Raw genomic sequence first — 27,721 nt, 5'->3', positions numbered from 1 at the left:
GTCCAGCCGAGGGCGGCTCAGGAGCCAACAGAGAGGTGGCCGGAGGGACTGGCCAGGAACCCTGTTTTCCTGTTGAAGCAGTGGGAGGGAGGGCCCGACCTGAGTAGCAGCCAGGGGTGGGCTTCCCCGGGCGGAGGTGAGGGCGGGCCCGGTGCTGGTGTGGTTCAGAGGGGGCCCGGCTCCAGCCCCCCCACGTGGGCAGGTGGGCATGAGCCTGGCACCAGGCCCCAGGGGCGCTGGGCCCGGGGTGGGGGGTGGCACATGGACTTCCCTGCCCAAACACCTGTGACACCTGCTCATTCATGACCCTCATCCACAGTCACGCCTGCGTGTCCCCAGCCTTAACGGATAAGTACACGCACATGCGTGCTGGGGTCCCAGTGAGCAGACACACACGTGGTCACACATCGTCTCGAGAACCCGCCCCCAGGGCGCGCACTCCAAGAGGGCGAGCCATGTCCATCTGACGAAGCCCCAGGCTCCAGAAGAGAGACAGCTTCTGCCCTGGGCAGCAGGTGTCCCAGCCAAGGCTGCCCAGAGGCCCCTGCCCAGGCGCCTGAGCCCATGGCGCTCTCCAGCCTGGGGCGGGGCCTCGGGCCAGGAGGCAGGGTCAGGTGCGCTGCCAGCTGTGTGGCCTGGGCTGGCCGGGCCTGCAGTCAGAGGTGCCGGCGCGGGCCCTGGGTGCTGCTCAGCTGCGCTCTCATGGTCTGGATGCTGCCCAGGATCTTCTTCTGGTGGCCCATGAGGGTGATGCCCAGGGCACGCACATCCCTGCCGAGGGGGGCGGCGCTGACTTGCTGGGCCAGCGGCCAGGAGGACAGGGCTGCGCCCACCCCCTGGGACGGCCCCACCCCCGCCCTGCTGCCGGCACTCACTGCGCGTTCATCCGCAGCACCATGCCCAGGGAGGAGTATCCGCCAGCGGCGAAGTGGTCTCGGTAGCGGCCCATGCGGATGGAGTCCAGCCAGTCCCCCACCGTGAGGCCCCCGCCCCCACCCCCACCTGCTCGCAGGTCAAAGCAGCTGCGGGCTAAGGCAGGGGGTGGGCACCTAAGGCACAGGGGTCCTCCGTTAGCAGCTGCCCTCTTCTGCGGGGACCCCTGCACGGCCTCCCTCCTCACTAGGGCAGACAGAGCTTTGACAGGCCAGGCCAGGAAGGAGCCAGCTGGGCAAAGGGCCAGGGGTCAGGGCAGAGACGGAGTCTGGGCCTGGTCTGGGGCAGAGCTGCCACGGTGGCTGGCTCATGTGGCGCTGGGCGGGCACGCGGTACCTGCTGGCAGTGGCCGTGGCCCGCAGACTCTCGGGGCTCCGGATCAGCGCATCGAGGACGCTGACGATGTGGGAGAAGCGGGGCCGCTGGGCCCGGTCCTTGTGCCAACAGTCCAGCATGAGCTGGTGCAGGGCGCGGGGGCAGCCCATGGGCGCCGGCAGCCGGTACCCCTCCTCCACCGAGCTGATGACCTGGGGGCAGGGCACAGGTGGACTCCCGCCGCCCTCCCACCGCGGCCCCACAGCACCGCCGCCCGGCCGGAGCCCACACTCACGTCCCGGTTGGTCATGTTCCAGTAGGGCCGCTCCCCGTAGGCCAGCACCTCCCACATGACCACCCCGAAGCTCCACACGTCGCTGGCCGAGGAGAAGGTCCGGAAGGCAATGGCCTCGGGGGCTGTCCAGCGGATGGGGATCTTGCCTCCCTGTTGGGGGGGGGGGGCACGGAAGTCGGGTCCGGTTTCCCGGCCCAGGGGGGTGACACAGCCGCTGCCTGTTCTGATGGGGGAGGGGGGCCTGCCTTGGAGTCGCTGTGAAGACCCAATGCATCCGAGTGTGCAGGCGGCCCGGCACACAGTAGGTGTGCAACAGAGATCAGTCCACAGGGCCGGGCCTGGCAGGGAGGAAGCTCAGAGAAAGGCCTGGCCCTTCCTACCTCTGCCCTCTTCCTCCTCCTCCCCTTCTTAGGGTCACCAGGTCCTCTCCCTACCGGAAACCTTACTCAGAGGCGCGGTGGGGGCGTCTGGCTTGGGCCAGGCCTACCCGGCTTCCCGCCTTTCGCACACCTCTTGAGAAACGTGGTTTCCAGCCAACTCAAAGATGGGGAGCCAAGGAGCCCTCACTGGAAGCACCCCATTGATGACCGCGGGGGGGGTGGGGCAGCCCCAGTGTCCCCAGGCCACATGGTGAGAGAGGAAAGGCAGGCTCCCTTGGGGAGAAGTCTGTGCTGCAGGCTCGCGGGAGAGCCCGCCCGCGGCGCCTCGCCCCTGGCCTGGCCTGGCGGGCAGGGGCGCGGGCAGCGTACCGTGGTGGTGTAGGCGGCCTCTGGGTCGTCCTCCAGCACGCGCGAGAGCCCGAAGTCGGACACCTTGCAGACCAGGTCGCCGCCCACCAGCACGTTGCGGGCGGCCAGGTCGCGGTGCACGTAGCCCAGGTCCGAGAGGTAGCGCATGCCGGCGCCCACGCCCCGGAGCATGCCCACCAACTGCATGATGGTGAACTGCCCGTCGTGGGTCTGCAGAGGACACGGCTCGGCGTGGGCGCCGGGAAGGCCCAGCAGGGCTCTACAGAGGCCTCCGTGTGCGTGAGGCCCCCCGCGGGCTGCGGTTTATTCTCAGGGGCTCATCTACACGTACAGCAGCCCCGGGAGGAGAATGGTGGCCCAGAGGGGTTAAGCCTTATGCCTAGGAGCGCCCAGCAAGCAGAGGCAGGGCTGGAGCTGGGAACCCAGCTGCTCCCACCACACTCTCCAGGGCGCCCAGGCTGTGGCGGGGGAGGGGGCGAGGGCAGAGGTCCCTGGCGAGCAGTGTGACTTCTGTGGTGGGGGCTGAGGCAGGCTGGTGCACTACGAAGACCCCTCTGGCACAGGCCTCCCCTGCCCAGGTCTGCTGGGTCCCGGGTAGGTGGGTGGCTGGAGGGACCACGTGGCGGCCCAACGTCCCGACTGAACACGCACCCTCAGGAAGGCGTCCAGAGAGCCGTTCTCCATGTACTCGGTCACGATCATCGCCAGACGGCCTGGGCAAGGGGAGCGGGAGGAGGGCTCCTGGTGAGGAGCACGGGAGCCGCTCGCAGACCTCAAGACACGCCCCTTCCCAGGAGCCGGCCCGGGTGGGGGTCTCCTTGGGGGGAGGCTCTTACCCCGTGTGACGACGCCCTCAAGGCGGATGATGTTGGGGTGGTCGAACTGGCCCATGATGGACGCCTCGCTCAGGAAGTCCCGCCTCTGCCTCTCCGTGTAGCCGGCTTTGAGGGCCTTGATGGCCACGGGCACGTCCCGCTGCCCCGGCACCCGCAGCCACCCGTAGCAGACTTCCCCGGACTCTCCTGGAAGCCCCAGAGAGGCGGGGAGGGCAGTGGGCCCCCCCACCGTGGCCCCAGTCCCCGGGCCGCCCCCAGCCTCACCCCCCGGGGCTCACCGGAGCCGATGATTTTCTCGATGTGGATCCGGGAGGCCTCAATCTCGCGGGTGAAACCGCGGCCCGGCCGGCCCGGCTCCTCGTAGTTGTGGGGTTCTGCGCAGATCTGGGGCTCTGGACACTTCCCTGGGGGGTGGTGCAGGGGCAGGAAGACAGGTGGGGGCGCTGAGGGGCGGAAGGGAGGACGGGCCTTCGCTGGGGGTCCAGGAAGAATTCCCCTCACCCAGCTTTCCCTGGACCTAGGACCTGGGTGGAGTGGGGGGTGTCTCTGGGGGTCTGGGGACATGGTGACACACGGCAGGTGCCGAGTGAAGGGGGGGTCTCTGCAGAGTAGCTCTGGGGTGCCGATGGGCTCTGAGTTCTTGGGCGAGTTGGGAGCAAGTCCGTCTTTTTCTGGGGTCACTGCCAGAGCCCTAGAGCAATCTTTCCAAACTGTTCTGGAGGAGGGGTATAGTAAACAAAGAAAAAAAGCCCCCGCCCCCAAGTGCCAACCCTGGTGAACTGGAAGTGGCTCCCTGGAAGACTGTGTTAAGAAGGATGCTGAGGCTGCCCTCTGGCCCGCTGGGAATCAGTACCTGGGTGCGGGAGTGGCGTGTGGGGTGGGATCCCCACGGCTGCCTTGTTTTCTGGGTGAATCCTGACAATGTCTGCAGTCGGGATCCTCGTCCAGGAGTGGACGAGCCCTCGGGTAATCCTGGTGTGACCGCGTGTGGACGTGCAGACCCAGGTCTCCGGCAAAGGGGCACAGCACTGCGCCTCAGGGGCTGGGACCTCCAGGCCACCCCGCTCTGTCCCCGGGCTCTCGTCCCCTCTGTGGACGCCTGCTCCTTCCCCGACTCACCCTGCCCACTCTGGTAATGCATCTTTTCCTCGTCCGAGTCCTGGAAGGCCTTGCTGTAGCCACAGTGCCTGGGGATGACAGTCACCGCACTGACAGACCGGCCTGCCCAGCCCCGGAGGCTGCGCCCACCCGCGGCTCTCAAGCCAGCTGAATTGGCAAGGCCCCGATGGTTACAAAGCACCTGGATGATCACAAAGCACCCCCCCTAGCACCTGGGGGCAGGGCTGGAAGAGGAGGTGTCGAAGGCCAGGTCCGCTCGGCGCCCTCTGCCAGCCCCTCTGCCCTCCGGCCTCAGCCTCCCCACCTGCCATGTGATCTTTCCAGTTCTCACCTCCCGGAGTCTGACGCCCCCACTCAGCACCACCTTACCCCCACCTCCCTCCAGAAGCCGTGGGAGAGGGCGGAAGGACCGAGCACATGGGCTTTGGTTTGACAGGCCTGGGTTCAGGTCCCAGCTCTGCTGTCCACCAGCTGTGTGACTCCGGCAGGTGGCCTAAGCTCTCTGATCCCCAACACACTCACCTACCAAGCAAGAGCAGCTTCGCAACCTCTCTTGAGTATTAGGATTACGTGGGATGGTGTGTTTGTGCAGAAGCTGGCCCAGGTACGAGGGGGCGGGCTCAGCACTGGGAGGAGGGGCTTGCAGCAACCGGGGAGGCCGGGACCACCCACCTCTTCTTGCAGATGAGCAGGACCAAGAGCACGACCAGGCCAGTGATGAGCGTCAGGCAGATCCAGACGATGGTGCGGGTGTCGTAGCGGGGCCCTGCAGGGGAGCCAGGTCGGGGGACCAGGCCCTGCCTGGGCAGCCCGGGGGCGGCCAGCAGCTCCTCAGCCACGAGCCAGCCCTCTGCTCCCGCCCACTCTCCCCAAGACTCCCCTGCAAGGTCCAGCTGCCCCAGGCTCCCCCCCAGGGCTGGCGCCACTGCTTCCTGGGACCATGCAGGCCGGGGAGAGTCATTCCACTTCTCCAAGCCAAAAGCAGACAAGCCGAGGAGGGTGCCCGTCCACCCCGTGGTGTTCTCACGGCCAGCACAGTTCGGTCAGGTCTCAGTCCCCGCCCCCCTGCCCCTCTGTCCCCACTTCTGTTTCCAGATGAGAAGCCTGGGGCTCAGCGAACGCAAGGAACCGATACAAAGGGCGGGGCAGGGGCAGGGGGCCCAGCCGGGCAGCCTCAAGGGTGCACCAGGTGTGGGTGCACAGGGAGGGCCGGCCAGTGGCTGTTGTGCACACAGGCGAGGACCCTGACTGGCCGGAGGCTGGGGCAGGGGAGACGGAAGCCTCTTAAGTCCCCCACGGGTTGTGACTTGGACCACCCTCAGGGCCTCCTGAAACCCACCCCGCCGGGCCCACACGTCTGTCCCCAGCTCCGTTCTGAGAACTCCTGGTCCTGGGGAAGGGGCCTGGAGTTTGTCCAGACTGCCCAGGTTCAAACCTTGCTCTGCGGGCTAACCCTGGACAAATCGGGTTCCTGCTCTGGCCCTCGTTTTGTTCATCTGCAAGGCGGGGACACGGAGAACACCGGCGCTCACTAGAGTGGACCCCGGGGACGCCCAGGAGACTGTCCGCCTGCCGGGGCACCAGGAGGCCCCGGGCCACCCTGGCCCTCACTGGGCAAGCTTCCTTCCCTCAGCCTGCTTTCCACCTGCAGAAAGGCCAAGGGCAGGCACACCTGGCGGGACGGCGAGCAGGCGTGTGCTGGCACTGGCTCAGGGCACGCTCGCTCCCCTGCCCACCCCCACCATGCTCCTGGTCCAGCACCCTCGCCTGCCATCCCCGCTCCCTGCACTCACGGGGTTTCCCCGTCTCCACCTCCATGGCCTGGCTGAAGCGGCCGCAGCCTGCCGAGGTGCGGGCTCGGACCTGGAACACGTAGCGCGTGCCCGGCTTGAGGCCCGACACGGTGGCACTGGTGGTGACGGCCTTGAGCGTGGAGTAGCTCTGCATCTCCTTGTCCTGTGCAGGGCGGGGAGGGGTAGGGGTAGGGGCGTGGTCAGCGGAGGCGCCCCAGCCCCCCTGCCCTTTGCCCCGCCCCCCATGGTACCTTCTCGTAGTACTTGATCTCGTACTCCAGGATGATGCCGTTGGGCTGCTCCGGCTCCTGCCACAGCAACGACACACTCGTCTGCCCTGTGCGCTCCTGCCGGATCACCACCACCTGGGACGGGGCTGGGGGGAGGCGCCCGCTCCATCAGCCGCCGTGGACCACTGGGGTGGCATCTGCCACTGGCTGCCACCCGGTATCCCCAGGGTCAGCACTGCCCGGCTCCAGTCTGGGATGGGGGGCTTGCCTTGAGCCAGCTGAGGCCTGACTGCCCAGCAGCCTCCAGGGGAGGGGAGCAGGTGCTCAGGAACAAGGTAGGGAAAGAACAGCTCGCCTGGGCCTGGGTCTGGGGGACGCGGCTGGGGCAGGAAAGGGGCCTGAGCTGAGCCCAGGGCCCTGTGTGAGCTCAAGGCTACCCCAGTCACATCAGGGCACCCCCCAGTGCCTGCCCCCAGGCCAGTTCTTCCCACATGCTTGGGAGCTCCCTGCAGGCAGGGGCCACACACAGTAAGTGCCCAATAAATGTCACTGGATGACTCTGACATGGGAAATTAAGAAACAACTCCAGAGGCAGAGGTCAAACTGGAGGGTCTGGTGGCAGGGGGAACCCCATCTGTCACTCAACGGAAGGGAGGCCAGGGCCTGTGTTCCAGGACAGGATCCCGAGGCCAGTGTGGCTGCAGGGGAGGGAGCCGGGGCGAGTGGGGACGGCTGGGACTGGGGAGGCTCTGCGCTAGCTAAGACACTGACATGGATGAAGGAAAGGCTCGCTTGGGACAGGGAGTCCTGGGATGGGGCGGGGCAGGAGGGGCTACTGCAGGGCCCAGCAGCACTGACACAGGTGTGGACGGAGCAGGGGCTGAGTGTGGAGACCAGTGGGACCTGCAGGTGGAAGTCAAGGGTGAAACCTGGCTTTGGAGCTTTGAGCGGTGCTGTGTCCTGAGGTGCAGGCACAGCTGCAGGTGCGGGGGTGTGGTTTGCTTTTTCTGTGCCCCGGGGGAGGTGGGAGTGGGCAGCTGGACCCTGGGAGGGGGAGAAGTCTATGCTGATAAGCTACACTGGAGGTGGGGTCATCTACGTGAAGGTGGAGTTCAGGGTCAAGGGAGTGGGGGTTCGGATGGCTTCCAGGTGGACTGGCCAGCCACCCGCCTCGGGCTCTGAGCTCTGGGCACCCAGCTCTGCTTTTCACTGTGTGGCCAGCACCCAGCAGAGTGAAACACTCCCTGGTAGGGAGTGTGTTTTCCATGAACACTGCTGAGGGCGGAGCCTCAGGGAGGACGTGCCCGGGCTCCAGGGGGTGTGAGTGGTCCCGGGTTCGAGTGTTGGCTCTGCCACTTAAGCAGGTGACTGGCGGCCTGGGCCTCAGCCTCTAACTCTGTGATGTGGTGGGACCTATGCCTGCTGGGCCGGGCCTGCAGATGTCGGGGCACGGGGTGGGGACGCCTCCCTCGGGAGGCCCGAGAGCCTGGCTGCCCTGATGAACAGGCAGGGCCCCCGGAGTTTGGAAACAAAGAGGTCCCAGGGGGCTGCACTTGGCGCAACTGGGTCAGGAACAGGTGAGCGGCTGCAGCGCACACCTGGGACCAGACCCCTCGCCAGGCAGCACGGCAGTGCTGGGGACTGAGCTCCGGGGGGACCTTGTTCTAAATGACGTTTACTGAGCACGTGCCACGGGCCAGGTGCCGGGCCAGGCACTTCATCTCTTTATGCCTCACAGGGGTACCTAGGACAGGCATTGCCACTCCCACTGCAGCAAGGAGGGAACATTCTGGAACTGAGGCTCATGATGGCCAGGCCGGCCAGTCTGTGAGCTCTCGGGGAGTCCTCCCACTTAGGGACAACCTGCTGCTTCTCCACGGGCTCGGGGCCCTGGCCAGGAGAGCAAGGGCCACCAGGCAGCTGCCTGCCCAAAAGCCACAGCAAGTCCGAGGCGGGCCTGGGCTCCGGGGAGGCTGGGGGACGGAGCGACTCCGCCTACCTGCCTGGTTCGTGGTGATGTTGACCACGGCGGCCCGGCGGGGCTCGGGGCTCAGGTCGGACACGCCATTGACAGCCTCGATCCAGAAGGAGTAGTTCATGTGGGCCAGCAGGTTGGCCACCAGCAGGCTGGCCTGTACCAGGCTTGTCTGCTGGGGCACGAAGCGGGGGCCGCTCCCGCATGCCTCGCAGTGGCTCAGTGCCCAGGGGCAGCGGCGGCACACGGCGTTGTAGGTGATGTCGCTGCGGCCGCCGGGGTCCAGGGGAGGGGCCCACTCCAGGGTCACGGATGTCCCATTCACACTGGAGATTAGGTTCACGGGTGCGGAGGGCGGTCCTGGGGAGCAAGGGTGCTTCCTTGAGCTGGTTAGTGCCCCCCATTCACACCAGGGGTCCCCCAGGGGAAAGGCACCCCCACCATGTTTGGGGCTCCTTAAGGCTCCATCCTCTGAAGCCCGAGGGCAGCGGTTGTGTCTCTGCCATCAGACTGGGACCACTGGGACCAGAGAGTCAGGGCCTGGGCACAGAAACCTGACAGCCCCCATCCAAGCCAGAACACAGGGGCTCTGTGCTGTGTCCCCCCAAGTTTTCCCCAGCGTGAGAGGGAGACAGCACGCGCAGAGCCACCCTCCCTGTAAAAGGAACCCGCCATCTGTGTCCTGTGTCTGCTCCCTAAGCCCCTGTGTGGGTGCAGCAGAAATGCCCCTGGCGCTCGCTGTGGGATAAGGCAGACGCCCCGGGAAGCCCACCTGGGGCTCCAAGGCCGGGTGGGAGGAAGCCCCTCCCTCACTCAGAATGGGAGCCCCCAGTCTGCAGAGACTCCGGAGGGAGGGCGCTATGGGGGCGGGGTGGGCTAGGAGGGTGGGGGAGGGGCTGTGGGGACCCGTAGGAAGCCTGGATTCCAACTCAGGACCCCGACAGGCCCTGATTCACGGATCTCTGAGTCACAGAGCCTGGCCATCTGGGAGATTTAAAATCTGAAGGGCAGGGATGCTAAGAGCCCAGGCTCTTACGGATTGCTGGAAGCATACAGCACCGCAGAGGCCGGCCTGCCGCACACAGCACCTGAGCGGGAGCCAGGCTCGCCTTGCCCGAGGAGCCCCCGGCCAGCACCAGGCCACGCGCCACACGGGGCAGGGCGGCACTCGGGTGTGTGCGTTCACACCTGGCACACCTGGGTTTGACTACACTCCCCTCCCCCATGCAGGGAGCCTGAGCGGGCCGCGGGGAGTGGGAGTGTGAGCAGCCCCTCCGGGCAGGCTGGAAAGAGGACAGAGGCCGGAGGGCTCGGCGCCAGGACCCCGCGTGTCCCCTGGGCGCACAGGGCACGGGCACACGCAGCCATGCCCTCTGGGCACACGCTGAGCTCGCCTGACACTGCGCAGCTTTGCAGGGACTCACGGGCCCCCTTCTGGGACCAGACGTTCCCCCCTCCCACCACCAGAGGCGGTTACAGTCCGCAAGACGTGCTCCCGCCTGGGTGACCGCTGTGGACACACGCATTCGGCACATGCTGACAGCAGCACTGGCCAGCTCACCCACGGGGGTATGGAGGGGGGCGCCTCTGATGCCCACCCTGCTTGCCCCAACATATCGGCTTCACCACCGGCTCAGGGGTCAAAGCCACCCAGGCTGGCAGGTGACACAGGAGGTAAAGGCCACCGCTGAGCAGTCACAGGCACCCTCCTGGTTCTAGTCCACACTAGCCCCCGCCCACCCAGGCCGGTGGGACTGAGCATGGGGTGCTGGCCCAGGTCTGCGGCTGGTACTCACGGGTGCAGGCTGCAGACGGCGGGTCCAGGGCTGCGCGGTAGTAGCTGAGGTCACAGCGGCAGGCCTGGGCGGCCGGGGCTGCGGAGTGGCTGTGCGGAGGGCAGCGGGCACACAGCTGGTCCCCAGGGGCTGACTTGTAGAAGCCCAGCTCGCAGGCTGTGGAAGAGAGAGGAGCTACAGGGAGGCCGGCCAGGCTACCCTGGCCAGCTCCTGTCTGACCCGGGGCGGGGCTTCCTGGGAGATCCTGGGAGGCGGAGGGGCAGAGCTTCAGCCTCAGTGTCACCCTCATCTGCAGACAGAGACTGACACACAGAGAGAGCCCCTGGCTTACGCACCTGGAGTCGGCACCCGGCTGCCTCAGCCCCAGCCCCGAGCTTCTCCAAACCCCTCCACGCCCGCCCACCCAGGTCCTGCCTCCAGCCTCAGCTTCTGTCCTCCAAGGGACACTGTGGTCCTTGGGCAGGACACCAGCCTTCAGGGTGCAGTGGGTGTGGTGCTGAAAATTGAAGGAGTGGACAGGGAGCGGGGTGGGAAAGCAGCAGTGGCTCCCAGATGTGGGCAGACACGGAGCCGCCCCCATCAACCACGGAGCCGCCCCCATCAAACAGATTCCTAGCCCCACCACATACACCACGGTTAGAAGAGCCCGGGGCCTGGGGATCTGCATTGCATAGCCCCACCCCCACTCCCAGGCAGGAGACAAGCTCCTCTCCCAGACCCCATGGCGTGCCCCCACCGCCATGTCTCCTGTCTGACCCTCTCTGTGGCTGCCGCTCTGGGAAAGCCCCTGGACAGTGACAGCAGCCTCCAAACCCCGCCCCCAGCCCCGCCGTGCCCCAGGCCAGCGGCTAGAGGCCAGATCTTGTGAGTGCCGCCTGGGCCAGGCACGCACAGGGGACTAGAGACCCGAGGGGAACAGGCGCCCCACCAGGAGCCGGCGTGGGAGAGGGGGAGGCACAGTCACCAAGGCCGCGGCAAGCAGATGAAGAGAGGGAGGTGGCGAAGGGTGACCTGGGCGGGAGCTGCCTCCTGGGGGAGGCGAGGACGTTGGTGGAGGGAGCAGGCTGCTCTAGGCTGAGGCATCTCTACAATGCATGTCTCATTCTCCCCTGCCTGTTCAACCTCTCAGGCATCCCCAGCCAGAGCCTAACCAGGAACACCTGGAGTCCAAAGTCCTCCCTGCCAGCCCAAAACCCACCTGCAGGCTCCTTCAGTGCCACCCAGCGCCTAGCCCCAGGTCACACTGACACGCTAGCCATCCCTCGCATAGGTCAGGCTGCTTCCTGCCCCAGGACCTTTGGACATGCTGGGCTTTCCTCCTGGGACACCGTTTCTCTTTCGTCCACCTGCTGGACTGCTCTTTCCAGACCCTTCGATGAAGCCTTTCAGGACCTCCCCCTCACACACACACTGACCACTCCCCTCCCCGCTGCTGTAGTCCCTCGGTCTGGCTTTAATGAGTGTGCGACGCTCGGGCGGTGCTTTAATGAGTTGCATGTCTGGCTCTCCTGCTGGACCGGGCTGCTTTGTTCATCTGCACGTCCCCAGCACAGACACAAGGCGGCCCAGGGCTCAAACCCTTCCCCCACCGTTGTCCGCTCTGGGCAGAGAAGGACCCCTGGCTCTGGGGGAGCCCAGGGCCACCCAGCTAGGCGGCTCCCAGCTCTGCTCTGGCACTGGAGACCTTGGGAAGCCTCTGAGGCCCCTCCCTCTGCTGAACTCTGCTCTGGAGCACTGGGTGCAGGCAAAGCCCCCCAGACACACACCGGGACGGCATCTCGGGGTTTGCCTTCCTGGGCGGGCCCCGCTTTGTCACAAGAGCTGGCTCCGGGTTGGTCCGCCAAATCCCACAGACAGGTGATGATGGGACTTGGGAAACGCTCATGGGCCCCCACCCCAACACCGAGGGCTCAGACCTCACTGGGGGCTGAAGCTCAGAGCGGGGGTCCTGGCTGATGACGCATGGCGATCTTGCCTCCTCCTCCCAGCAGCCTTCCAGGAGACCCAGTCCTGTGGCCCATCCCACACACAGGCTCCTTCCTGCACCCAGGGAGCCGTGCAGGGCCCCCTCAGAGGGCGGCTCTGCGCTGGGTCGGCAGGTGTTTGCCGGGTGAGTTGTGGGCTGCACAGCGAGGGCCAGACCCTCGGCGGCCAGCATCGCACGTTACGCCTCACGCAGTGCCTGGAATGTGTCTACCATGGACCCAAGAGGAACAGAGGGACGAGAAGGCCTGGGGTGGCATCCTGGCCTGGGCGAGGCACCAAGGCGCACAGGCTCTCGGCTGAGCAGAGCCGCACCTGGGGAGGGAACAGCTGCCCCGGCGCCTTCGCTCACCAACCCTGCCTCTGCCTGAGCTCAGGGGCACTGGGCTTGTGGCTGGGACTCAGTTTCCACATCTGTGAAATGGGGACACTAACAGCACCCCCCCCCCACAGGGCTGTCATGAGGGGAACACAGGTGAACTCACACGGGACAGCGCCCCACACGTGGCACCAGCACACCGCAGCACAAGGCTCCTGGCCGAACTAGGATGCAGGCCAATCTGGGGACCCTGGAGCTGTGGCCCGACCCCCACTGGCCCCAGGGCTCAGAGACGCCCCAGTGCTCCATAGCCCTCAACACCCGTGCGCTAATGCCCATGGCTCTACCGTGTCAAGGCCAGGTTAATCCATGCAGTGAAAGTAAAATAATCTTTAATAAGACGACTAATCACCAGGCCTCAGGGAGCCCGGGCCCCCGCGGCTGGGCCGGGACGGCTCGGCTGAGACAGATGGTGCGGCTCTGCCGGGGCCCGGCCCTGCCTGCCGCCTCAGGGTGCCTCTTCGCCAGGAGGGGCCGCGGCCCTGCACAGGGCACCTTGCGGGGCGCCTGCGGCCCCGGCCCCCTCGCTGCTCTGCTCCCCTCCCCCGCAAAGGGCTTGCGATTTGACAAATACGGCGGTGCACGAGCGGAGGAAATTAATTCTAAATCAGATTTTAAACCCGGGCAGGAAGGCACGGGAGCCCGTCGCTCCGCTCCCCTCCGAAATGAGCCTCTGATATTTATAGAAAGATGATTAGGGCCGCGGGGTGATGTATGTTGCGCCCAGGTGACAGGAAGGACGGCCCCTGCGGCCCTGCGCGGGGGAGGGGGTGCAGCCAGGGCTGGGCTCAGCCTGGGGGAGGCCGCCCCGGCAGGAAGGGGGCGGAGCGCCGCTTTCTGGAAGGTCACTTGGAAGAGCTGAGACCCCAGTAACCCCGGCCTCCGGCTGTGCCGCCTCTGGGTCTCCAGCTCCCACTGGCCAACGGGCCCAGCGCCCCGCGGCTCAGGGAGGGGCCCCGGCAGCATGGGGGGTGGCCTGGCCACCTGGGGGGGCGGCTCCAAGGGCAAAGCCTGTGAGGCAGGAAGCGCGAGGCTGGGCAGGCAGCTGTCAGCGGGCGCCCGACCTCTGCCACGGCCAGGGCCCCCCCCCCCCCCCCCCCCCCCCCCGGCTTCCCCGGGCACGGGCACGGAAGCTGGGCAAACGGCGACCCTCTCCAGCCCTTCCGCTCCGCAGCTCCCAAGAGTGGGTGGGGCCGCCTGTGGGGGGCGGGGCAGGCACAGGGAAGCCTCCCCAACCCCCACCCCGATGCGTTCCCAGCTCCGCCTGACTCTTGGGCTCCAGGGAGGACAAGGGGGTGGGGAGGCCCTGGCTCCTGACACGGGGATCCCAGGAGGTGTCATTCCTCCAGTGCCTTCCGACTGGCGTTCCCCTCCCAAAACGCACTGCCTGCAGTGCCCTGTGAATTAATATTTTTCATAAAACCTGTAATTATCTCGCAACTGGCATAATTATGTTACATTATGACTTAAATGGAAAACTCAAATACGCAGCCATCCCCTAGCCCTGCCCCCTGAGGGCCCTTTGTTGCTTCGCTATGGACGGGAGAGGGCGTGGCCCCACCTGTCCCCGGGGTGGGGGGTCTCCAGCATGAGCCCCGCCCGGCACAATGTGTGCCCCCGAACCCGGGGTGTGGGGATCCCAGCTCTGCCCCGTGGGGGCCACAGCAGCAGCTGAGACCCAGAGTGCCACGTGACAAACCATGCGCTCCCTCGGTCCAGGGTAGGGGCAGCGGCTGACCTTGAGCAGGTGAGAAGAGGCAGGCTGGCCCGATGGTTACAGCCCGTGCTGTGCCAGATCCTAACCACCCGAATGAGAGCCCGGGGCAGAGGGCGGGGGGCTCAGAAGAGGGCTTTTGGGGCTGAGGCAGGGGGTCAAGGCTCAGGGGTCAGACAGCCTGGGCTCAGAGCCTGCTCTGCTACATCAGCCGTGGGGCCTCAGGCTTCCTCATCTGTGAAATGGGGACATCACGCCCAGTCTGGAGGACAGTATAAAGAATGACGTGATTCCCCCGAAGGCAGGGACTCCCTGTGCCGGGGGCACAGCAGGTGCTCAAAGAGAAGTCACGGGCACACCTATCCAAGCGCCCCAGCCCTCGGCGAACACTCGGGAAGCTGCCACGGATCACACAGGTCCTTTCTTCTCCCCACCGGAGAGGGAGGACCCGGGGAGCCAGCTCTGCCAGGGGCAGCGGCCAGGGCCAGGCTCAGAGCCATGCACACCTGACCTCCCACTGGCTGTGGCCGCAAGCACAGGACACCACGTCTTGTGCCTCGGTTTCCCTACAGGTAGAGGGGAATCCTGACTGCTGCCTTGCTACAGGGAGCCGCAGGCTGAGGCGGGACGTGACCCCTTGTAGGCTGCAAAGGCACGGCGCCACCTGTCCCGAGCACTGCCCAGGAGAGTGGAGCGGTGCAGAGAGCTGAAGGAGGGGCCCTGCCGGAGCTGACAGGCCGAGGAGCCTGGCAGAGGGGCCCGGGGAGTGGACACGAGACCCAGAGACAGAGGGGCAGAGGGGCGGCTGCTCGGAGGCCAGCCCCGGAGGCTGCTGGGGGCCGAACCCCAGCTTTCCCTGAGGGTGTCTGGCCCCTGCACGGGAACACCCCACCCCTCCCCTCCTGCGCCCAGGGCCTCAAAGTCTCACCAGCCGTGTGTCCCGTCCCTAGGGAGACCAAGGCAGGCCGAGAGCAGCACCGGCTGGGCCCCCGCTGGCTGTCACACAGCCCTGTGTCGCCCGCGCGGGAGCTGGCTGCGCACTCACCCTCGGCACTCAGCTGTCCCTCACAAGCCTCTTGCCTGTCCATAGCTCCCTGGGGAACCCCGGCCAGTGCCCAGGGGCAGAGCCAGCAAGGCCTGTCCTCTCCAGGGGCCCCCGTCCTGCGCTCAGTCACCCAGGGCCCCGGTTCCATGTCCCTCCGCCCCCAGGCAAGACATTCAGAGATTTCCAGCAGGGACTCTGCAGTCGGGCTTCTGGGCTCAAATCCCAGCTGTGTGACCCGGGGCCGGTCGCTCGGACTCTCTGTGCCTCTGTCTTCCCCTCTGTGGGACTCAGATACTCCAAGGCTCTGATTTCACAGGGTGGGGGTGGGGAGGAAAAGTCCGCGCCTAACCCAGCGCCTGCCCCATGGCAAGGCTGGCGGCACAAGCACCCCTCGCCGTGTCCTCCACAGAGGCCCCAGGCTTCCACCTGGCTGAAGCCGGTCGGCCACCTCCTCACCCAGCCTGCACGCACACAGGCAGCCTGGCATAGCCGCGGGCTCAGGATCCCTGGGGCTGGCCATCTCCCCTGCCGACATGGCCATCGCCCCTGCCCGTGCCCCCACGGCCCTGCCCATGCGTGCCGCGCTCACCCACACAGGCATCCCGCCGCTCCTCGTAGCCGGCGCTGCACACGCACTTGCCAATGGGCACCAGCCACTCGCCCTCGGCGCTGCAGTACATCTTGGGCGTGTCCCGCTCCTCCGAGTGCCGCACACATTGGCCCCGCACCTCTACCAGCGAGGAGGAGTCGGCCCCGGTCACTGCCTCCGAGAAGGCGGCCAGGTTGCGCACCATGGCGGGGCACTTCTTGTAGTAGATGCGGAGAGAGAGGATGGCGAGGCAGGCGCCGATGTCCTGGAAGGCCAGGTAGAAGCCGCGCTTGCTGAGGGGGCCCACGCCGCGCACCTCTGTGTTGAGCTTGAGCCGCCGCACGCCCAGGTCGGCGCCCGTGAAGCTCTCGTCGGCCGCGATGGTGTCGATCTTGAGGAACTGGCTCTCCTGGGTGCTGGAGCCCAGGTCGCGGTCCGACTCCAGGTAGTAGAGGTTGAAGGTCTCCTTGCAGGTGCCCAGCACGCCGGGCATGCTGTTGCAGTCGCGCAGGGTGAACTTGATCTCAGCGTAGACGCGCCGCGCGCCGTCGCGGGGCACCCAGCTCGTGCGCAGCCAGTTGTTCTGGTTGGGGCTCATGACGTTGCACACCTGGTACGTGTGAATGGGCTGGAAGGCCTCGTCCACCTCGTTGATGGAGTCCCACTGTGGAGAGAACACAGCCGCTGAGGGGGCGGCCCCGGGGCCTCTCCTACCAACCCCCACCCTCAACCCCCCACTCCTGGCCACAGCTGCACGTGCTGGGGAGGGCGCGGGGAGCCAGCCTTCTAGTGGGTTCTCTCAGCTGCCGGGTGCCAGGCACCTGCAGCCGTGACTGTGTGGGGCACCACGGGCCCCCAGGGAAGAGCCACCAGGCGTCTGCCCTGCCGCTCACACCCAGGCCATTGTAGCCATTTGGGGAGTAAACCAGCGGGTGAAAGATCTCTCTCTTTTTGTAACTGAAATTAAGAAAGAAAGGAAGAAAGAAAGAGAAACTATAATAACTCAACATGGATGACCCTGGAAACATCAGGGGTGAAGTGAAGCAAAAGTCAGAAACCAAAGCCCAGACCTGTGCGGGGGCGTTTACGTGAGCAACGCCCAGCGCCTGGCGCCCGGCGCCCCGCGGGGTTGGGGCGGGGTGGGCAGCTGCGGAGCCGGCCCAGGTGAAGGCTTGGAGGCTGTGAGGGCCACGCAGTCATGTGCGCGCCCTGAATGCCGCTTAGAAACGGCCGAGGTGTTAATTTCACGTGCATGTTACCACAGCAAAGATGGGCCAGGGCACTTCAAAAAGTCCGTGGAAACGGACTGACAAGGTAAGTTTATCTTGATGAACAAAAATGTTGAAGAGTAGGCCGGCGCCGCGGCTCACTAGGCTAATCCTCCGCCTTGCGGCGCCAGCACACCGGGTTCTAGTCCCGGTCAGGGCACCGATCCTGTCCTGGTTGCCCCTCTTCCAGGCCAGCTCTCTGCTGTGGCCAGGGAGTGCAGTGGAGGATGGCCCAAGTCCTTGGGCCCTGCACCCCATGGGAGACCAGGAGAAGCACCTGGCTCCTGCCATCGGATCAGCGCAGTGCGCCGGCTGCAGCGCACCTACCGCGGCGGCCATTGGAGGGTGAACCAACGGCAAAAGGAGACCTTTCTCTCTGTCTCTCTCACTGTCCACTCAGCCTGTCAAAAAAAAAAAAAATGTTGAAGAGTGTGCGGAGTTTTCTAGAATACAGATTTTCCATGTACTTTTGGAAAAGCCCCTCGCTTGCATAGATCTCAATATTTTTTGCACCAAAATAAACTGGTCTTTTAATTCCGTTTTCCTTGAGCTTTCTCAGAGGAGGGGCTGGACGGTGACCTCTGGGGCGGTGGGAATCCAGCTGGGGGGGGAGGGTCGCAGGTGATCCCAAGGCCTCCTGGCTGCGGGCACCTGCACGTGTCACCCGCCAGCCTGGCGCTGGGCTGGAGCGGGCTCCCCTGGGGAGAGGACCCAGGCCCAGGAGGGCCCAGTGCAGCCCTGGCCGGTTCAGGCCTCCTGAGGAAGAGCCAGGGCCGAGGGCAGAAGCCAGGGGCAGGCTCCACCACGGAGGATCCGCCTCGACCCTCTCCCCTGGACCTCCAAGTGCGCATGCCCTTGAACTAGAGATGCCGTTGCTTAAAGGAGGAGGGGCCGAAGAGCGCTGCTCTGGACGCCGGCCCTGCGCGGGGTGGAGGCCGTGCCCATCTCAAGCCCAGTCCCGCCGGTCCCCGCCCTTCCGCCCAGCACTGTCTCAGCCAGGCGCGCGGGCCTGACCCTCGGTGCCCACGTCTGTAGAGCAGGGGGCAGACGAGGCCCGAGAGGATGCCAGGAGAAGACGCCTGCCAGGAGCCCAGCTCCAGCCTGGCGCAGGCGGCACCTGGCTAATGGCACTGCTGAACCGGCAGGGTCTTCCTGGCCCACCTGGCCGCCTCCAGGGACCTCAGGGAAGGGGGTCCCACGTCCCAGGGTTCCCCAGGGAGTGCCGGCCTCACCCAGGAGTTTCTTGCGCCCCGCCCCCCACCCCAGGAAGGCCCCCTGCCCCACACTCCGCTCCGCAGCCGGGCCTCCAGCAGCCTGTGTCACATCTGGGTTTAAAGTCATTGTCACAATTAATGGAACACCAAAGAGCCTGCCAGCTGCTCCCTGTCTGTTTCCTGCCAGGGGCCCAGATAAATTAATCAGCTTGATCTGAGTCCGCTCCAGCCTCCCCACCGGTGCCAACGGCCTGGCCCCGCCCTGCCAGCCCCAGGAGCTGCTGGGTGGCACGGACTTGGAGGCCTGGCACAAGGGCAGGATCAGCCCTGTTTTGGGGACTCCACCTCGCACTGGGTGCCAACAGACCACTCTGCCAACACAAAACCTGCCAACCAGCTGCACGGCCCTGAGAACACCACATCCCCTCTCTGAGCCTTGGGCTTCCCAGCTGTGAAATGGGCTGCTCATGGTGCCTGCTCCTTCCAGGTGCTCCAGGGGGTGGTGAGCATCAGGTGAGACGAAGGGAACAAATGAATCCCCCCGCCCCGGCGGCGGGTCCTGGCATGGGGAGGGTCTCGGAAGCAGAGGGAGGGACACGGCCCAGCCGAGGGCACCGACTTCCCTTCACCCTGGGGAAGCTGTGGAAACTCTCAGGGCTCCTGGCTTCCCACTGGGAGGAAGCCCCTTGTGTGGCTCCAAGGACCCTGCGCGCAGCAGGTCGTGGGCTCGGCCAAGGAGACGGATGTGGGCGGAGCCTGACCACTGTGTGATTTTCCTACCCTGGAGGTGACATGGGTGCCTCTGTCAAACAGACCCCCAAATCAGAGGTCTGTCCCCGCTGGGCAGCATAGGCACCTGCAAAGCTTGCTACCCAGAGACCCCCGGGCCCTCGCCAGGCCTCCTGGACCTGGGCGCTCTCGGGCTTTGCCTGCTAACCCGGCCTGGGTCCCAGGACTCGAGTCTGAGAACCGGGCACCTTGTCACAGCCTTCTTTCCTGTCTCTGCCGCCCCCATCTCTGGGACGCAGCCGATCCCCAGCTCAGCAGGCAAACCAGGACTGCCGCCCCGCCAGCACCACAGGACACAGACCGGGCCTCCCCACTGCACGCGCAGGGCGGCACACGGCACTTGGCACGGGCTCCAGGCCCAGAGGGAACCGAGCTCCAGCCCCAGCCGCCCTGGGCCCATCTGATGTCAGGCCCGCTCTTTCCCATTGACCCGAGCCCCTGGGCGGCCATGTGGGCCCCGAGGACCTGTTGTGAGGATGAAACGAACCCTCTGGAAGTTGAGAGCTCTGTGAGCACAAGCTGCATGTTCTAATGCTAAGTGCAACCGGGGCTCCCGGAGCCGGGCTCCACGGCGTCCTGTAAACCCAGGGGCCTTTGTGGACTGGGGTGACCACCTCCCTACCTGCTTAAAACCCTGACATGGGGCCGGCGCTGTGGCACAGTGGGTAAAGCCGCCACCTGCAGTGCTGGCATCCCATAGGGGCTATTCCACTTCCCATCCAGCTCCGTGCTGATGCCCCTGGGAAAGCTGTGGGGGATGGTCTAATCCCTTGGGCCCCTGCACCTGTGTGGGAGACCCTGCAGAAGCTCTTGGCTCCTGCCTTGAGCCTGGCCCAGCTCTGGCCTTTGTGGCAGTATGGAGAGTGAACCAGCAGATGGAAGACTTCTCTCCCTCTGCCTCTGCCTCTCTGTAACTCTGCCTTTCAAATAAAAAAAATTCTTAAAAAAAAAACAAAACACTGATGATTCCATAGTGCCCTAAACACAAGTCCTGAGCTCTGCAGGGGCAGACACACACCCAGAGCCAACCAGATGCCAGATGTGGCCCGTCCCGGCTGCTGGGACTCAGGGAAAATCCAACTGAGCCAGGAGCCCGGTGGCCAGTGTGGGACCCGGCCCCCGCCCAGGGCCGGAGCCCTTTACGGCCCCGCTTCCCGCTGGCCACGGCTGCAGCCAGGAGCACTTCCCGGAGGCACCTGCTCAGCCTGCAGCCCGGGGCACGAGCCGTGGGCTCCTTCCTGGCTCTCAAACCACAGCGGTCCGAGCCTTACCCCTGCAGCTCCCTGAAGCGCCCACGGGCGCAGCCACACTGCCTGGTGATGAGCGCCCCTGAGGAGCAGTGGGGCCACGTCCTGACCTCCAGCCACAGGCCACCAATGGCCCGGATGAAGACCCTACCCCAAAGCCAAGAAAGCCCCCGCTGCGCCTGTGACGCCGGTGCCCCCCCATGAGCGCCAGTTCCAGTCCCGGCTGCTCCACGTTGGATCCAGCTCCCTGCTCATGAGCCTGGGAAAGCAGCAGAGGATGGCCCAAGGGCTTGGGCCCCTGCACCCACGTGGGGGACCTGATGGAGTGCCAGGCTCCTGGCTCCTGGCTTTACCCTGGCCCGGCCCCAGTTGTTGCAGCCATCTGGGGAGTGAACCAATGGATGGAAGACCCCTCCTCCTTTTCTCTCTCTCCCTCTCCCTCTCTCTCCCTCCTCCCTCTCCCTCTTTGTCACTCTGCCTTTCAAATAAATAAATCAATCTTAAATAAAAGGCCCCCTTCAGTCACGTTAACTCGTGGTGTTGTGATCAGTGTCATTATTAACAGTTTCATCCCCTCGTCCTCAGAGCCGTGGGCAGCTGAATGTGTCCAGGAGAGAAGCCAGGTGTGTGCTCACACACACACACACACACCAGCGGTGGAATGTGGGTGTGGGTGAGAAGTGGGCACGTCTGCGGTGTGTGGGGGGGTGGAATGTGTGTATGTGTATGTGTGTGTGTGTGTGGTGTGGTGTGGTGTGGGTATGTGAGGTCTGCAGTGTGTGTGTGATGTGTATGTGGTGTGGTGTGGTGGGTATGTGAGGTCTGCAGTGTGTGTGTGGTGTGGGTATGTGAGGTCTGCAGAATGTGTGTGATGTGGGTTGTGTGTGATGTGGGTGTGTGTGTGAGGTCTGCAGTGTGTGTGTGTGTGTGTGGGTGAGGTCTACTGTGTGTGTGTGTGTGAAGTCTAGAGTATATGTTGTGTGTGTGATGTGGGTGTGTGTGAGGTCTAGAGTGTATGTGGTGTGTGTGTGTGATGTGGGTGTGTGTGTGAGGTCTGCAGTGTGTGAGTGTGTAGGTATGTGAGGTCTGCAGTGTATGTTGTGTGTGTGTGTGTGTGATGTGTGTGATTGTGTGATGTGGGTGTGTGTGTGAGGTCTATAGTGTATGTTGTGTATGTGATGTATGTGATGTAGGTGTGGGATGTGGGTGTGTGTGTGAGGTCTGCAGTGTGTGTGTGTGAGGTCTACAGTGTATGCTGTGTGTGTGATGTGTGTGATGTGGGTGTGGGATGTGGATGTGTGTGTGAGGTCTAGAGTGTATGTTGTGTGTGTGATGTGGGTGTGTGTGTGAGGTCTGCAGTGTGTGAGTGTGTAGGTATGTGAGGTCTGCAGTGTATGTTGTGTGTGATGTGTGTGATTGTGTGATGTGGGTGTGTGTGTGTGTGAGGTCTACAGTGTATGTTGTGTATGTGATGTATGTGATGTAGGTGTGGGATGTGGGTGTGTGTGTGAGGTCTGCAGTGTGTGTGTGTGAGGTCTACAGTGTATGCTGTGTGTGTGATGTGTGTGATGTGGGTGTGGGATGTGGATGTGTGTGTGAGGTCTAGAGTGTATGTTGTGTGTGTGATATGGGTGTGTGTGTGAGGTCTGCAGTGTGTGTGTGTAGGTATGTGAGGTCTGCAGTGTATGTTGTGTGTGTGTGTGTGATGTGTGTGATTGTGTGATGTGGGTGTGTGTGTGAGGTCTACAGTGTATGTTGTGTGTGTGATGTATGTGATGTGGGTGTGGGATGTGGGTGTGTGTGTGAGGTCTGCAGTGTGTGTGTGTGAGGTCTACAGTGTATGCTGTGTGTGTGATGTGTGTGATGTGGGTGTGGGATGTGGATGTGTGTGTGAGGTCTACAGTGTATGCTGTGTGTGTGATGTGGGTGTGTGTGTGAGGTCTGCAGTGTGTGTGTGTGTGTAGGTATGTGAGGTCTACAGTGTATGTTGTGTGTGTGTGTGTGATGTGTGTGATTGTGTGATGTGGGTGTGTGTGTGAGGTCTACAGTGTATGTTGTGTGTGTGATGTATGTGATGTGGGTGTGGGATGTGGGTGTGTGTGTGAGGTCTACAGTGTATGCTGTGTGTGTGTGATGTGTGTGATGTAGGTGTGGGATGTGGATGTGTGTGTGAGGTCTGCAGTGTGTGTGTGTGTGTGTGTGAGCACACCGGTGGGGGAAGTGCTCGCTCTGGACACTGCGCATGCCCACAGCACAGGCCTGCGTTGACGGAGGGCTCCCCGGGTGAGCGGACGGGACCCGGGCTGGCTCACTCTCTCTCCCCCAACCCTGGAAGCAAAGCCAGAGCATAGCACAGGCTTGTCCCTTCCACAGACGCTGGGCAAGGTGACGTGGCGACCCGGGGGCCCCCAATGTGGGCAGAGAGCAGAGCTGGGGTCCCGCCAGGCTCAGGGCCGCACTGCCACCCTCCAGGATCAGAGGGCCTGGTGCCCCAGGACGGTGGGAGGGGGCATCCTGGCGAAGCCTAGCGTGGTGAGGGCCCCTCCCACTGTGGTTCTGCAGGGAAGGCTGACAGCTGGGAGGCAGGGGACTGATCCCGAAGACGGACAGGCCCGGCCTTGGCACGCTGAGAACCTCCAGCCCCACGGCTCCGCCTCTGGCTGCTCTGTGTCCTTGGGCAGCCGCCTCCCGTCTCTGGGCCTCCACTCCCCTTTGAGACTCTGCTCGCGGCCCTGCCTCTCAGCTCAGACGGCCACCGCCGCTCCATCACTCACCCCGTGAGCCGGATACGTGAGCCAGCCCCAGTCCCCGTGGATGGTTGACGTGTCCAGCAAGTTCACTGCAAAACAGGAGACAAGGGAGCATCAGGCCCTGGACCCTGCCCAGCTGGGCCCAGCCCCCACCACCGCGGCTCTACCTCTGCCTTCCTCACTTCAAGTTCCCTTCCTTGAAACCTTCCTCCGCCGCCATAGCCAAGGCCGTGGTCCAAGCTCCTGGAACTGGAGCCGCCCTGGCTGCCAGCCTGCCTCGGATGGGCAGGGGCTGGAGACAGGGAGGTGGGCTCAGCAGGCCGGCACGTGGGGGTCAGAGTCCCGGTTCTGCGGTTTAGGAGCTGTGTGTCCACGGGCAAGTCCCCTGGCCTCCCTGAACCTCAGTCTCCTCGTCTGTAAAATGGGGTCCTGTGACACGATGGCTTTCAAACGTCGTAGGCGCGGAACCTCCCTCACTCCCGCCCGGGCACCAGCCCCGGCTTTATAACCACCGTGTCCCCCAGGACGGCGCCCGGTGTCTCAGGTCCTCTGCACATCCGACCTGCAGAGACTCTGAGGAGCAGGCGCTGCCTCTTAGTGAGCACCTACCACGTGCTGATCTCCGCAGGGGGAGCTTGGGATGTGTGACCCCCACAGCAACACCCGGGCGGTCACCACTCTGCCTGGTTACAGATGGGGGAACTGGGCCCGGACTTCACTCTGCCTGGAGCCCCACAGATGCAGCTGGCTGGGCTGAAGCTCAGGGCGCCTGCTGTGGCAGCCCCAGGCACCAGCCGCATCCCTGGAGGCCCGGCCCCGGCAGCAGCCCTCTGAGCGGTCCTCACGGTGGGGAAGTCCGGCCGCGTGCCAGGGGAAGCCCCCTCCCCCAGTCAACCATACAAGAAAGGAAAGGGCGCCCTGGTGGGGTCAGACACTCTGGGCTCCTATCCCGACACAACTACTTATGCACGAGCAACCTTCACGTCTTTGGCCTTAAGTTTTCTCATCTGTACAATGGGCTAATGACACCCAAGGGTGAGACGCCCAAGCGAGTGCCTGCTCCACGCTGGTCCTTACCAAGGTTGGCAGCTTTTCTCCAAGCCCTGGCCTTCCGGCCTCTCCACATCCCCAGACCCGGCTGCTCCCTCATGCTGACAAAGGCGCACCTGTGTCAGGGCTCCACCCAACCCCAGCTCTGTCTCTGAGTGTCCTGGGGGAAGTCCCTGTACCTCTCTGGGCCCCGGCTGGTGACAGGCGCAGGAGCGGTTTTTGGCTCCGTTTCACTGTCTCCCAGTCATCGGCAGGGTCCAAACCAGGGCCCTGCCAGGACTGCCCACCGCGGGGCAGGGCGGGGGGTGTCCTCGTGCCCGAGCCTGGCCCAGCGACACAGAGACAAGCACTGGGGCGAGGATGCTTTCCATCTCCCAGCCTCCCTATCCCTCTGGCAGGGGCCCCAGGAGTCGGGCTGGCGAGGGGCCTGGGAAAGCCTGGGAGGGGGCTGCGTGGGACCAGGGGATACAGCAGGTGTGGATGGCCACCAGGGACCTCCCCGGCCCGAGCCGGCCCCACGCCAGGGGCATGGGCGGAGGGAAGAAGGCTTCCCGCCTCCCTCCTGCCTCCCTCTCAGGCAACATGGAGAAAACTGGGTCAGGCGCTTGCTCCTCCTGCTGGCTGGGGAGGGGGAGGGGGAGGAGGAGGGGGAGGGGAGGGGAGGGGAGGGGGAGGGGCTGCACGGCAGGACCCAGCTGGGGAGAAGGGGGGAAGCACGCCATGCGCTCCCCCACCCCCACCCTATCCCTGGGGGTCGTCTCTGGGCTGGAGGGGTCCGGCCCCCAGCACAGCCTGGGGACAGATCAGCTTGCAGATGCCACCCCCGGGGGCCACCTCAGTGACTGGCCATCCTGAGCACCCTGCCTTGTGGGGGGGAGGGGGCCCACCAGCCAGGGGCTCGGATAAGCCACAGCTAAGGCAAAAGTCAATTCTATCGGATTCCAGGAGGGCCACAGGATTCCCGGGCTGTTTGTTTCCATCCTTTCCACACCCTTCTCTGTCCCTCCACCCTTTCTCTCTCCTTGTCCCCAGCTTCCTCCCAGGGTGGCAGAGCCAAGACTCTGGAGCGAAGCCCAGGCCCACAGTGTGGTCAGGGCAGGAGGGGATCCGACGTCAGGCCCGCCCAGCCAGGCCAGCATTCCCTCGGGCACTTCCGGCCACCATGGCCAGCCTCCCTGGCATTGCCCACCTCAGGGCCTGGCCCTCACAGCCTCACGGGCCCTTCAACTAAGTCAACCACCGAACCCCTCTGTGCCTCAGTCTCCCCACCGGGAAGATGTCCCCGGGCATCCCTCCTGGGCCACCTGCCCGGGCTGCTCCGGGGACGTCAGCCGGGCCCCTTGCACGCTCCGAGCAGCACCGATAATTCCCAGGCCGTCCCTGCTCCTCTGTGGAAGGCATTATTCGAGGTCTTTTTTTCTCTGGCACCGTCACCTTCCCCCAATCCATTTCGCTGAGCCTAATACTTAAATTGATTTACATTCCCCAAGGACACCGAGCGATGGTGAGCCTGGAGGATTTGGGGTGGTCAGGGGATGTCCGCCAGGATGGGAGCACCTTGGAGATCACCCCAAAGCGGAGGGGACTCCACTCCCAAGAGCAGGAAGCGGCCTGCTGCCTGGCCGGGCTCCGAGACCCCGACCCTTCCCCAGACCACGCTGGCCCGGCACAGCTGGGTCCCAACTCCCAACAGAGCCCCTTCCAAGTTCCAACATCCTCCCTAGTCACTTGGGGTTCTGCACCAACCAAGAGACAATGCAGGGACAGACACGTGCGTGTCCCACGCGGCGCCAGCAGCCCTGTGTCCTCCCTGTGGCTTGCTGTGGGGCCCAGATCCGCCGGCCCTTCCACAACGCCTCCCCTGCCCACAACGTCCTGCTGCCTCTCGTCCCCAACTGCCACGGCTCCCATGGACAGGCACACATCCTCTTCCTAGGCATGCAAGCCGGAGCAAAGTCCCCTCACCCAGGAGGGCGCCAGCTCCTCCCAGAGAGGGGTGGGGAGGTGGGGAGCTGCAGGTGCCTGGCCAGACTCCCGGAGCCTTGCTGTCGCCTCCTCAGAATCCTGCCGTCCACCTACCTGCCCCCTGCGACCCTGGGAAAACTGTCCTCCCAAGCCACAGCTCAGGACCCCTGGGCGCCCTGGCTCCAGTCCTGCCCTCCTCCCTCTCCCCCAGCACTGGGCTCTGCTATCCTCTGGCTGCCTCATCCCCTGCCACCCAGGAGGCCCTGGCACCTGTCAGCAGCCGGCAGTGGCCCCTTCAATAGAGACTGGGGTTTCCTCTATGTCTGTGTGCTTCTCTGCCCCTGCCTTTCGGTGGGCACAATACGAGCTGGAGGTCTCCTTGCATCCATGATGTAGACATGTATCCACAGATGGGCACACATGTGCGCTTTCACAGATGCGTCTGGCTACATTTCTGGGTACAGGCCTGTGCGTCATGTTATGGCGGTAAGGTCTGTCAGTGCATTGAATCTCCTCCACCCTGGGTCTACACGTGTGTGCAGGGTGGGGTTGCTGTGAGCTGTGTGTGTGCGGGCTGGGGGTGGATCCGCACTCCAGCTGACCGTAGAAGAGCGACGCTGGCCCCACAGCTCGCTTGCATCTGGAAGTTCATCCTGCCAGGGTGAGGACCGGCTCTGGACCCTGGACATCAGCCCCAGCACCCTGCAGCCGAGCACCAGGTTTTGCTTGCTCGGGCAGTGCTGTGGAGCAGGGGCCCAGGCGGCATGCTCCAGCTGGCCCTGGAGCCCTTGGTGGGGGGAAAGAGGTGTGTGTAGGTGGGGAGTCCCAGGTGCCCCACCAGCTCTCCCTGCCACCCCTCACCGGGGCAGGAGACACTCCCAGACATTTCTGGCCCCTACTACACTGGGCACAACCTCTGCTGCTCCTGCCCCTCCCTCCCCAAAGGCCACCCTGAGCAAGACCCTGCTCTCCCTGGCCCTGCCTCCCCAGGGTGCCCACCCCTGCAGCCAGCGCTCCCCACAGTCCCTTCTTATCCCCTGCTCCCCACTCCCTGGCCCTCCTCCTGGCCCCTAAGCCCTGTCTGTCCCTGGGCCCCTGCCTCTCTGGGCGATCCCCTGCCCCCTCTTCTCTGAGCCCCTGAACCCTGTCCTCATCCTCCTGTCGCCGCGACCCCAGTGCCTGCCACTCTGCTCTCTGTCCTCTGTCCCCTGCCCTGTCTGCTCCGGTTCCTCCTCCATAGCCGTCCACTTGTCTTCTGTCCAGCCCTGCGCCCCCTCTCCCGTGCCGGCTTCTCAGTGCCCTGGCCCAGCTCCGCTCCAGCCCCCACCCTGGTTCCCGTCCCGTCCCTCCGCCCGCCCGCCGGTCCCCAGCCCCCCACCCCACCCCGGTCCCTCAGAGTCCCATCCCCATTGCTCTGTCCCGCAGTCCTAGGTCTCTCCCGCGGTGCCATCCCCGCCCCCAGGGCGACAGATTCCGGCCGTTCCGGAGCTGGGGTCGAGCAGAGAAGTTGAGCCGCAGGCAGCGCGCGCCGCGCCCCCGGCCCCTCGCCGCCCCCGCCCCGCCGCCGCCGCCGCCGCCACTGTCACCGCTCACCTTCGCCGCGCGCCGCGGACACGCAGGTGGCCGCCGCCGCCGCGGCCGTGACGACCCAGAGCGCGGGGGGCAGGCGGCCCCGGGCGGGGGCCAT

The 27,721-nt window shown here is 64.9% G+C and overlaps 1 protein-coding gene across 1 annotated transcript; it reads right to left on the bottom strand.

The window, feature by feature from the left end:
• Window positions 1-656: 656 nt before the first annotated feature.
• On the bottom strand, window positions 657-27,721 carry EPHA8 (EPH receptor A8). Its single transcript, XM_062193153.1, has 17 exons — window positions 27,628-27,721; window positions 23,044-23,108; window positions 15,752-16,415; window positions 10,042-10,197; window positions 8,270-8,605; window positions 6,292-6,416; window positions 6,041-6,203; window positions 4,920-5,013; window positions 4,248-4,315; window positions 3,407-3,571; window positions 3,129-3,314; window positions 2,944-3,005; window positions 2,293-2,502; window positions 1,544-1,693; window positions 1,270-1,460; window positions 876-1,049; window positions 657-771 (listed from the first exon to the last, which is right to left on the bottom strand). Exons 1-17 carry the CDS (start codon window positions 27,719-27,721, stop codon window positions 657-659), a joined length of 3,018 nt encoding a protein of 1,005 aa, XP_062049137.1.

This window comes from Lepus europaeus, chromosome 5 (genome assembly GCF_033115175.1).
Source record: "Lepus europaeus isolate LE1 chromosome 5, mLepTim1.pri, whole genome shotgun sequence".
In the NCBI taxonomy this organism is placed as follows: Eukaryota; Metazoa; Chordata; class Mammalia; order Lagomorpha; family Leporidae; genus Lepus; species Lepus europaeus.
The sequence above is the reverse complement of the archived record's forward strand: the minus strand, read 5'-3'. Positions and strand labels throughout refer to the sequence as shown.

What these genes read in the sequence shown, in the direction of transcription:
- EPHA8 (XM_062193153.1), bottom strand. Translation starts at nt 27,721, where the DNA reads ATGGCCCCCGCCCGGGGCCGCCTGCCCCCCGCGCTCTGGGTCGTCACG. An exon ending in CTCTGGACGCCTTCCTGAGG is followed by an intron (nt 2,503 to 2,943) that starts GTGCGTGTTCAG and finishes TGTCCTCTGCAG; the next exon opens with ACCCACGACGGGCAGTTCAC. An exon ending in AGGCCGCCTACACCACCACG is followed by an intron (nt 1,694 to 2,292) that starts GTACGCTGCCCG and finishes CCCCCCCAACAG; the next exon opens with GGAGGCAAGATCCCCATCCG.